General features: G+C 36.0%; 1 protein-coding gene across 1 annotated transcript; it reads left to right on the forward strand.

Moving 5' to 3' along the window:
- Positions 1-373: 373 nt before the first annotated feature.
- Positions 374-3,080, forward strand: LOC141302383 (uncharacterized). The gene is made up of 5 exons (XM_073832419.1): positions 374-578; positions 1,018-2,030; positions 2,104-2,170; positions 2,475-2,643; positions 2,945-3,080. The coding sequence occupies exons 1-5, from the start codon at positions 374-376 to the stop codon at positions 3,078-3,080; spliced, it is 1,590 nt and encodes a 529-aa protein (XP_073688520.1).
- Positions 3,081-12,651: the final 9,571 nt, after the last annotated feature.

Below are 12,651 nucleotides of genomic sequence, written 5' to 3' on the forward strand. Positions count from 1 at the left end.
TGAAGCAATTAAGGCATCCGTTGATTCTTTCCATTTTCAGCCTGTCAATACATTAGTAGCTAGTGAAATCACTTTGAAAGGAACAAAGTACAGGAAAGGCATGGTTGTCCTTTTGGCCTGTAATGATGAGGGCTTGGAGGTTGGCAGAATTAGGCTAATCCTTGTTCATCAGAATTCAGTAGTCTACTTTGTGTGTGAGAAACGGCATGCTGTGCATTTGGTGGATTTGGGTGTATACTGCATAACAGATGATGACCATCAATATGTCTGTATACTTCAAGAGGCGCTGTTAGATTATTACCCTCTCCAGGAGTACAAAATATGTGATATGACTGTGGTTGCATTACACCACTCTTTTCCTTCTTTTTAAGGTATGTCTAATTTGGAGGAGATAAAACTTGCCATCTGCTCTTCGTTACCAGTTCTCTCTGATGAAACGCTTCAAAAATTAATGCATGGCCTTACTGCTGTGGGAGTTGAGACAAAAGCTGACCTCCTCTATGTGAAGGAAGAGGATCTTATGGAATACCTCAGACCAATTCAATGTCGCAAACTCCTAGATGCATGGAAAAATAAAGGTATTTTAATCTCTCCTCAGCTAAACAGAAAACTAACTTAAACTTTTTCCACAAGTTCCACCATTATGCAAAAAGGTTATTGCGACTATTCTCAGAATTTTGTGACATTATATACATAATTGTCAGTTATAAATTGAGGATCGTTATATAAACTTGATAATATGCAACTGCAAGTTTAAAAGAAATGAAAAAAAAAAGAACAACAAAAGTCATGACAGAGACATTAGAAATGCATTAGATCCAATTATAATTTAAAAGGTTGTCCACCCTGAATGTGGCACGGTATAGAGACAGTGTAACTATGATTGTAAAAGATGAAGTTGCAATTACCTTTTTATTCATGACATGGTGGAAACAATCTTCTATAGAAATTGTCCTTTTTGCTAAAGTTTTACTGATATTTACTAATGTTGAAATGTTCACATTTGGTTGTGTTTAGAACAAGACAGCTGCTTGACTCCCCAACAACCATCAAGTCAAGTTCTTTCAGATACTCTGACACCAGGATCAGTGAGTTCTTCAAGTTCTTCAACATCCTCTTCTTGCTCTTCTCAACGATCTTCTGCTTCCTCTTCTGCATCCTCTTCCTGGCCTGAAACATTTACGGTGCCTTGGGAAGTAATGCCTTCTGGAATTAAATTGGGAATTGCAAATAAAAAAAGACCATCCCCAGCTGATCGAAGGAAGCTGGTAAGGGTTTTAGTTGATTACATGCAAAAATGCGAAGTTAACCCCTCAAAGTGGCAGTGCGAGGTTGTAGTCAAGAACTTTGTTAAACAGTATCCGGACAGCTTTGCTGATGTTCTGGCTGACGGTACAAAAATAGGTAGCGGGTATGCCTCTTTGCTCTTACAAGTTAAAACCCGTGTTGAACATGTTAACAGGAACAACACTTTAGCTCGTCGGAGAAAAGAACGTCAACGATCATCATGTGGAGGCACACATCAGAGCTCAAGAAGGCCGGCTGATCAGTATGGCTGTGTCAGCTGGCAGCCAGAGCTGCTTCCTGCAGGAGAAAATGATGACACACTAGAAGAGAAGCGCAAACAAATGTTACTGCTTCATTCCACTGAAGGATCCTCTGGCGCCAGTAGAGGAGAACTTTACAAGTTGATGGAGGTCACATATTACCGTCAGCGCCGTGATATAAATGCCAATCCACCTTTGCCAGTGTCTGAACTAAAGAAATCATGGCCTTACCTGTTTTATCTCAAGGGGATGTTTTTGCATTTCAATTTGCTTACTGACATTGCGCTGCTCCAGAGAATCATGGAGAGCATGGAGGGGAAAGGACAGAGGATTCTGAGATTTTTTCATGAAAAGCCAACAAACAATGATGTGCGTGCCATTCTTTCAAAGTATCAAGACGGAAATTCTCTGGTCCTTTGTCTCCTGCACCTCTTAATGGCCCATTTTAAAGAAAAAACAGAGTCCCTACTAATTGAAGCTGATGTAAGTATTATTTCATTTTTATGTTTTGTGTATATAAAATGTCATTTTTAAGTTTTGATTTTGTTTATTTCAGGTTGCAGCAACTGCAGCCGACATGGCAAAAGGTGGATTACCGGATTCACCCAGGCTGATTGTCCAAGGTAATTTGATTTGTGTCCCTGTGTGTACATTATATACACTATTCTTTGCTTTCTACTGTAATCACTTGTATCTCTTATTTTATAGTATTATAGTATTAGTATTATTTTGAGTTTACATGAGGTACCCACACTGGAACAAAAGAGCTTGTTTTAATAAGTAATCTGAAAAAAAGATTATTTTACTTATCTTACTATCATTTTACTTGTTTTCAGCAAAATAATTTTAGATTTTTTCCCCTGGAAACCAGACTAAATATATTGCCATCTTTTACAACCCCTATTAATCTAAGTTAACTCTGTATAGGTGAATCAATGACCCCAAGCAAATGGATGTTGTCAGTTGAAAGGGAAGTTGTCTTGGGCCCATGTTCAGAGGCATTTGTTGAGGGTCTGGCAGCATTGTTTGCGGCCTATTACAACTTGAACCTGGCTTATCAGAAGGAAGCTTCATGCACACTCGAATTTATTCAGAGGTAAGTTAGAGCATAAATTTCAATATTTATTGTATACTTGCAAGTTTTTTTTGACTTCTAGGTTATCCAGTTAGAATGCTTTCTCAGAATTAGATAGATGGGTCTTGAGCAACACATTGACATTGATAATGCACTTTCTATCTGTAATTTCCTGTCATGTTCCACATCAAACTCTTGAGCAGAGCAAAAAAACTAATATGCCAGTGCTGCTACAAGCATTTTTTTTAAGCAAATTTTGTGTTTTATTGTTTTAGTTTATGCTGTTTTTTGGTAACTAAATGTTGTGGTTGTTTTTCTACAGAGGAATTGTGGGCATCAATCCGGAAACTGGATCAAAAGTTGCTGCTGGAAAGCAGGACAAAAAAATGCATGGAATGAACCCGAATGTATGCACACTGCTAAGAAAACTAATGGACTTTGAATGGTTTGCTATTTAGAACCGTTAATTCCAATGGAATTGAAAAAGAGACTGACCAAATTTCCTAGTTTGTATTTCATGTAGAAGTTAAACAATTTAAAGTTATGCACAGTTCAAACCATTTCTTATGTGTTTGTTTAAACTGTAAGTTTATGACTGAAGTTCAGTCACAATGTAGTAATGTGTTCCAGTGTTGTTAATGAAATGCTGCTGTTCTTAGTAGTACTTGTTGTATTCTGAAGGCTAAAGCCTTATTTTGCAATCTGCATTGTTGCAGAACAAAGTTGTTTCATGTATTCTGAAGGCTAAAGCCTTATTTTCCAATCTGCATTGTTGCAGAACAAAGTTGTTCCATGTATTCTGAAGGCTGAAGCCTTTTTTGCAATCTGCATTGTTGCAGAAGAAAGTAGTTTCTTATATTTTAAAGGTGTATTTTATTGATCAATTTCCATTGTAGAATGAAGTTTATTTTTTTTTTTAGGAAAAAGCCTTATATTGTGCAATCCTTTCTTTTTCTGTGCTGAAAGTTTGTTTATTGTACAATAAATGCATTTGGCTATATCTATTAAATCCTGTGGTTTTAAGTGTTATTGTTTAGCTAACATTAAATTAATAAATGTTAGTTTACACTACTGAAATTTACATCAAAATTATAGGGTTTACACATGTACTATGGTAATACAATTGTAGGTAATTTAATGCATTAAATTTTACAGCAAATTTCACAGCTTTTGTACAGTAATTATCTTATTGTAATTTTACAGTGACAGGTGTAATATATTACAGCTTTTGTATATATACAGAAATATGCAATATTTTTTACAGTAAAACTGTAGTTAATGGTTTACAGTGCACTTGTAAAGATTTACAGTATTGCTGGCAACCAAAGTTGCCAGTAACTTGCTGTAAATATTACAGTAAAACTGTTGTTAATGGTTTACAGTGCACTTGTAAAGATTTACAGTATTGCTGGCAACCAAAGTTGCCAGTAACTTGCTGTAAATTTTACAGTAAAACTGTAGTTGATGGTTTACAGTGCACTTGTAAAGATTTACAGTATTGCTGGCAACCAAAGTTGCCAGTAACTTGCTGTAAATTTTACAGTAAATTTTTTACAGTGTACTTGCAAACACCTGAGTTTAGCTCTTGCTGTGTTCTAAGGGGTTGACGGAATGAAATCGCTGGAACATATAAATTTTAAAAGGCCGTATTTATTTTCATTTTCAGCTCCACACCTTCAGTGGATATGCCTTAAACGGGGCATTATTTTTCGTACGTGACCTGTGGTTAGAGGCATTGTTGCTTGTTAGTAAGACATATGGCATAATAAATTATGTTCTTGGGCATAATTTGCAAGCTAACATGCTCTACAAGTCATATCTTATATTTAACCTAAATATAAATGATTTTAATCTGTATTTTTGTGCGTCCTCTATTAAATCACCCTTTATGAGTAGTGCGCATGCGCACAAATGCCTAAGGGAGCTTTCGGAGTATGACGTAAGAGGGAACCTGTGCTAAATCAAACAGAAAATACAGCGAAATGACAGGGAACAAAAAATATTAAATGAGTGATTATATGTTCAATACAGTTGCATTTTTTTTGAGAACTCTAATCAGTTAAATAGCATAAGTTATTAGTTGGTGAGGTCTTTAACAACAGCCGTACTTTGTTGAACTAACGTGGTTCAAACGATGAGACCATATGAAACAGTCTTTACTAGCTTATTCGTTTCCACAAAAATGCAGCACAAATAAGCAAGCATTTTAACGTTTTAAATACACTAATCTACTATTATTGTTCAATCGCTGAAGTGTTTTTTTTTTTTATTTATTTATTTTAATGCCTTTAAAATATGTAGTTTTGTGAACACGGACGAAGAAACGCCAGCCCCGAAGCTCATCCGTAAACCACATAAAACAGCTCATATGCGCTTAGCTCTTTAAAATGATAATCTGTTTACATTGTGTACAGTCGCTGGACTGTTTTTATTTAAATGCTTTTAAAAGAGGCTTAGTGATGTAGTTCGCAGACCGAGAGCTCGGAGCCTTGACTCTCATGTCAGTACAACAGAAAACACTGGCTGAAGGCAGCTCTCTCCGTTTTAAATAAAATTACTTGCAAACACCTGAGTTTAGCTCTTGCTGTGTTCTAAGGGGTTGACGGAATGAAATCGCTGGAACATTTACATTTTAAAAGGCCGTATTTATTTTCATTTTCCGCTCCACACCTTCAGTGGAGTGGAATGCCTTAAACGGGGCATTATTTTTCGTACGTGACCTGTGGTTAGAGGCATTGTTGCTTGTTAGTAAGACATATGGCATAATAAATTATGTTCTTGGGCATAATTTGCAAGCTAACATGCACTACAAGTCATATCTTATATTTAACCTAAATATAAATGATTTTAATCTGTATTTTTGTGCGTCCTCTATTAAATCACCCTTTATGAGTAGTGCGCATGCGCACAAATGCCTAAGGGAACTTTCTGAGTATGACGTAAGAGGGAACCTGTGCTAAATCAAACAGAAAATACAGCGAAATGACAGGGAACAAAAAATATTAAATGAGTGATTATATGTTCAATACAGTTGCATTTTTTTGAGAACTCTAATCAGTTAAATAGCATAAGTTATTAGTTGGTGAGGTCTTTAACAACAGCCGTACTTTGTTGAACTAACGTGGTTCAAACGATGAGACCATATGAAACAGTCTTTACTAGTTTATTCGTTTCCACAAAAATGCAGCACAAATAAGCAAGCATTTTAACGTTTTAAATACACTAATCTACTATTATTGTTCAATCGCTGAAGTGTTTTTTTTTTTTATTTATTTATTTTAATGCCTTTAAAATATGTAGTTTTGTGAACACGGACGAAGAAACGCCAGCCCCGAAGCTCATCCGTAAACCACATAAAACAGCTCATATGCGCTTAGCTCTTTAAAATGATAATCTGTTTACATTGTGTACAGTCGCTGGACTGATTTTATTTAAATGCTTTTAAAAGAGGCTTAGTGATGTAGTTCGCAGACCGAGAGCTCGGAGCCTTGACTCTCATGTCAGTACAACAGAAAACACTGGCTGAAGGCAGCTCTCTCCGTTTTAAATAAAATTACTTGCAAACACCTGAGTTTAGCTCTTGCTGTGTTCTAAGGGGTTGACGGAATGAAATCGCTGGAACATTTAAATTTTAAAAGGCCGTATTTATTTTCATTTTCCGCTCCACACCTTCAGTGGAGTGGAATGCCTTAAACGGGGCATTATTTTTCGTATGTGACCTGTGGTTAGAGGCATTGTTGCTTGTTAGTAAGACATATGGCATAATAAATTATGTTCTTGGGCATAATTTGCAAGCTAACATGCACTACAAGTCATATCTCATATTTAACCTAAATATAAATGATTTTAATCTGTATTTTTGTGCGTCCTCTATTAAATCACCCTTTATGAGTAGTGCGCATGCGCACAAATGCCTAAGGGAACTTTCTGAGTATGACGTAAGAGGGAACCTGTGCTAAATCAAACAGAAAATACAGCGAAATGACAGGGAACAAAAAATATTAAATGAGTGATTATATGTTCAATACAGTTGCATTTTTTTGAGAACTCTAATCAGTTAAATAGCATAAGTTATTAGTTGGTGAGGTCTTTAACAACAGCCGTACTTTGTTGAACTAATGTGGTTCAAACGATGAGACCATATGAAACAGTCTTTACTAGCTTATTCGTTTCCACAAAAATGCAGCACAAATAAGCAAGCATTTTAACGTTTTAAATACACTAATCTACTATTATTGTTCAATCGCTGAAGTGTTTTTTTTATTATTTATTTATTTTAATGCCTTTAAAATATGTAGTTTTGTGAACACGGACGAAGAAACGCCAGGCCCGAAGCTCATCCGTAAACCACATAAAACAGCTCATATGCGCTTAGCTCTTTAAAATGATAATCTGTTTACATTGTGTACAGTCGCTGGACTGTTTTTATTTAAATGCTTTTAAAAGTGGCTTAGTGATGTAGTTCGCAGACCGAGAGCTAGGAGCCTTGACTCTCATGTCAGTACAACAGAAAACACTGGCTGAAGGCAGCTCTCTCCGTTTTAAATAAAACTACTTGCAAACACCTGAGTTTAGCTCTTGCTGTGTTCTAAGGGGTTGACGGAATGAAATCGCTGGAACATTTAAATTTTAAAAGGCCGTATTTATTTTCATTTTCAGCTCCACACCTTCAGTGGAGTGGAATGCCTTAAACGGGGCATTATTTTTCGTACGTGACCTGTGGTTAGAGGCATTGTTGCTTGTTAGTAAGACATATGGCATAATAAATTATGTTCTTGGGCATAATTTGCAAGCTAACATGCACTACAAGTCATATCTTATATTTAACCTAAATATAAATGATTTTAATCTGTATTTTTGTGCGTCCTCTATTAAATCACCCTTTATGAGTAGTGCGCATGCGCACAAATGCCTAAGGGAACTTTCGGAGTATGACGTAAGAGGGAACCTGTGCTAAATCAAACAGAAAATACAGCGAAATGACAGGGAACAAAAAATATTAAATGAGTGATTATATGTTCAATACAGTTGCATTTTTTTGAGAACTCTAATCAGTTAAATAGCATAAGTTATTAGTTGGTGAGGTCTTTAACAACAGCCGTACTTTGTTGAACTAACGTGGTTCAAACGATGAGACCATATGAAACAGTCTTTACTAGCTTATTCGTTTCCACAAAAATGCAGCACAAATAAGCAAGCATTTTAACGTTTTAAATACACTAACCTACTATTATTGTTCAATCGCTGAATTTTTTTTTTTTTTTTTTTTTTTAATGCCTTTAAAATATATAGTTTTGTGAACACGGACGAAGAAACGCCAGCCACGAAGCTCATCCGTAAACCACATAAAACAGCTCATATGCGCTTAGCTCTTTAAAATGATAATCTGTTTACATTGTGTACAGTCGCTGGACTGTTTTTATTTAAATGCTTTTAAAAGAGGCTTAGTGATGTAGTTCGCAGACCGAGAGCTCGGAGCCTTGACTCTCATGTCAGTACAACAGAAAACACTGGCTGAAGGCAGCTCTCTCCGTTTTAAATAAAACTACTTGCAAACACCTGAGTTTAGCTCTTGCTGTGTTCTAAGGGGTTGACGGAATGAAATCGCTGGAACATTTAAATTTTAAAAGGCCGTATTTATTTTCATTTTCAGCTCCACACCTTCAGTGGATATGCCTTAAACGGGGCATTATTTTTCGTACGTGACCTGTGGTTAGAGGCATTGTTGCTTGTTAGTAAGACATATGGCATAATAAATTATGTTCTTGGGCATAATTTGCAAGCTAACATGCTCTACAAGTCATATCTTATATTTAACCTAAATATAAATGATTTTAATCTGTATTTTTGTGCGTCCTCTATTAAATCACCCTTTATGAGTAGTGCGCATGCGCACAAATGCCTAAGGGAGCTTTCGGAGTATGACGTAAGAGGGAACCTGTGCTAAATCAAACAGAAAATACAGCGAAATGACAGGGAACAAAAAATATTAAATGAGTGATTATATGTTCAATACAGTTGCATTTTTTTTTGAGAACTCTAATCAGTTAAATAGCATAAGTTATTAGTTGGTGAGGTCTTTAACAACAGCCGTACTTTGTTGAACTAACGTGGTTCAAACGATGAGACCATATGAAACAGTCTTTACTAGCTTATTCGTTTCCACAAAAATGCAGCACAAATAAGCAAGCATTTTAACGTTTTAAATACACTAATCTACTATTATTGTTCAATCGCTGAAGTGTTTTTTTTTTTTAATGCCTTTAAAATATATAGTTTTGTGAACACGGACGAAGAAACGCCAGCCCCGAAGCTCATCCGTAAACCACATAAAACAGCTCATATGCGCTTAGCTCTTTAAAATGATAATCTGTTTACATTGTGTACAGTCCCTGGACTGTTTTTATTTAAATGCTTTTAAAAGAGGCTTAGTGATGTAGTTCGCAGACCGAGAGCTCGGAGCCTTGACTCTCATGTCAGTACAACAGAAAACACTGGCTGAAGGCAGCTCTCTCCGTTTTAAATAAAACTACTTGCAAACACCTGAGTTTAGCTCTTGCTGTGTTCTAAGGGGTTGACGGAATGAAATCGCTGGAACATTTAAATTTTAAAAGGCCGTATTTATTTTCATTTTCAGCTCCACACCTTCAGTGGAGTGGAATGCCTTAAACGGGGCATTATTTTTCGTACGTGACCTGTGGTTAGAGGCATTGTTGCTTGTTAGTAAGACATATGGCATAATAAATTATGTTCTTGGGCATAATTTGCAAGCTAACATGCACTACAAGTCATATCTTATATTTAACCTAAATATAAATGATTTTAATCTGTATTTTTGTGCATCCTCTATTAAATCACCCTTTATGAGTAGTGCGCATGCGCACAAATGCCTAAGGGAACTTTCGGAGTATGACGTAAGAGGGAACCTGTGCTAAATTAAACAGAAAATACAGCGAAATGACAGGGAACAAAAAATATTAAATGAGTGATTATATGTTCAATACAGTTGCATTTTTTTGAGAACTCTAATCAGTTAAATAGCATAAGTTATTAGTTGGTGAGGTCTTTAACAACAGCCGTACTTTGTTGAACTAACGTGGTTCAAACGATGAGACCATATGAAACAGTCTTTACTAGCTTATTCGTTTCCACAAAAATGCAGCACAAATAAGCAAGCATTTTAACGTTTTAAATACACTAATCTACTATTATTGTTCAATCGCTGAATTGTTTTTTTTTTTTTTTTTTAATGCCTTTAAAATATATAGTTTTGTGAACACGGACGAAGAAACGCCAGCCACGAAGCTCATCCGTAAACCACATAAAACAGCTCATATGCGCTTAGCTCTTTAAAATGATAATCTGTTTACATTGTGTACAGTCGCTGGACTGTTTTTATTTAAATGCTTTTAAAAGAGGCTTAGTGATGTAGTTCGCAGACCGAGAGCTCGGAGCCTTGACTCTCATGTCAGTACAACAGAAAACACTGGCTGAAGGCAGCTCTCTCCATTTTAAATAAAACTACTTGCAAACACCTGAGTTTAGCTCTTGCTGTGTTCTAAGGGGTTGACGGAATGAAATCGCTGGAACATTTAAATTTTAAAAGGCCGTATTTATTTTCATTTTCAGCTCCACACCTTCAGTGGATATGCCTTAAACGGGGCATTATTTTTCGTACGTGACCTGTGGTTAGAGGCATTGTTGCTTGTTAGTAAGACATATGGCATAATAAATTATGTTCTTGGGCATAATTTGCAAGCTAACATGCTCTACAAGTCATATCTTATATTTAACCTAAATATAAATGATTTTAATCTGTATTTTTGTGCGTCCTCTATTAAATCACCCTTTATGAGTAGTGCGCATGCGCACAAATGCCTAAGGGAACTTTTGGAGTATGACGTAAGAGGGAACCTGTGCTAAATCAAACAGAAAATACAGCGAAATGACAGGGAACAAAAAATATTAAATGAGTGATTATATGTTCAATACAGTTGCATTTTTTTGAGAACTCTAATCAGTTAAATAGCATAAGTTATTAGTTGGTGAGGTCTTTAACAACAGCCGTACTTTGTTGAACTAACGTGGTTCAAACGATGAGACCATATGAAACAGTCTTTACTAGCTTATTCGTTTCCACAAAAATGCAGCACAAATAAGCAAGCATTTTAACGTTTTAAATACACTAATCTACTATTATTGTTCAATCGCTGAAGTGTTTTTTTTATTATTTATTTATTTTAATGCCTTTAAAATATGTAGTTTTGTGAACACGGACGAAGAAACGCCAGGCCCGAAGCTCATCCGTAAACCACATAAAACAGCTCATATGCGCTTAGCTCTTTAAAATGATAATCTGTTTACATTGTGTACAGTCGCTGGACTGTTTTTATTTAAATGCTTTTAAAAGAGGCTTAGTGATGTAGTTCGCAGACCGAGAGCTCGGAGCCTTGACTCTCATGTCAGTACAACAGAAAACACTGGCTGAAGGCAGCTCTCTCCGTTTTAAATAAAACTACTTGCAAACACCTGAGTTTAGCTCTTGCTGTGTTCTAAGGGGTTGACGGAATGAAATCGCTGGAACATTTAAATTTTAAAAGGCCGTATTTATTTTCATTTTCAGCTCCACACCTTCAGTGGAGTGGAATGCCTTAAACGGGGCATTATTTTTCGTACGTGACCTGTGGTTAGAGGCTTTGTTGCTTGTTAGTAAGACATATGGCATAATAAATTATGTTCTTGGGCATAATTTGCAAGCTAACATGCACTACAAGTCATATCTTATATTTAACCTAAATATAAATGATTCTAATCTGTATTTTTGTGCGTCCTCTATTAAATCACCCTTTATGAGTAGTGCGCATGCGCACAAATGCCTAAGGGAACTTTCGGAGTATGACGTAAGAGGGAACCTGTGCTAAATCAAACAGAAAATACAGCGAAATGACAGGGAACAAAAAATATTAAATGAGTGATTATATGTTCAATACAGTTGCATTTTTTTGAGAACTCTAATCAGTTAAATAGCATAAGTTATTAGTTGGTGAGGTCTTTAACAACAGCCGTACTTTGTTGAACTAACGTGGTTCAAACGATGAGACCATATGAAACAGTCTTTACTAGCTTATTCGTTTCCACAAAAATGCAGCACAAATAAGCAAGCATTTTAACGTTTTAAATACACTAATCTACTATTATTGTTCAATCGCTGAAGTGTTTTTTTTTTTAATGCCTTTAAAATATATAGTTTTGTGAACACGGACGAAGAAACGCCAGCCCCGAAGCTCATCCGTAAACCACATAAAACAGCTCATATGCGCTTAGCTCTTTAAAATGATAATCTGTTTACATTGTGTACAGTCCCTGGACTGTTTTTATTTAAATGCTTTTAAAAGAGGCTTAGTGATGTAGTTCGCAGACCGAGAGCTCGGAGCCTTGACTCTCATGTCAGTACAACAGAAAACACTGGCTGAAGGCAGCTCTCTCCGTTTTAAATAAAACTACTTGCAAACACCTGAGTTTAGCTCTTGCTGTGTTCTAAGGGGTTGACGGAATGAAATCGCTGGAACATTTAAATTTTAAAAGGCCGTATTTATTTTCATTTTCAGCTCCACACCTTCAGTGGATATGCCTTAAACGGGGCATTATTTTTCGTACGTGACCTGTGGTTAGAGGCATTGTTGCTTGTTAGTAAGACATATGGCATAATAAATTATGTTCTTGGGCATAATTTGCAAGCTAACATGCTCTACAAGTCATATCTTATATTTAACCTAAATATAAATGATTTTAATCTGTATTTTTGTGCGTCCTCTATTAAATCACCCTTTATGAGTAGTGCGCATGCGCACAAATGCCTAAGGGAGCTTTCGGAGTATGACGTAAGAGGGAACCTGTGCTAAATCAAACAGAAAATACAGCGAAATGACAGGGAACAAAAAATATTAAATGAGTGATTATATGTTCAATACAGTTGCATTTTTTTTGAGAACTCTAATCAGTTAAATAGCATAAGTTATTAGTTGGTGA

The sequence above is a fragment of the Garra rufa genome, unplaced genomic scaffold (assembly GCF_049309525.1).
Source record: "Garra rufa unplaced genomic scaffold, GarRuf1.0 hap1_unplaced_001, whole genome shotgun sequence".
Taxonomy (NCBI): Eukaryota; Metazoa; Chordata; class Actinopteri; order Cypriniformes; family Cyprinidae; genus Garra; species Garra rufa.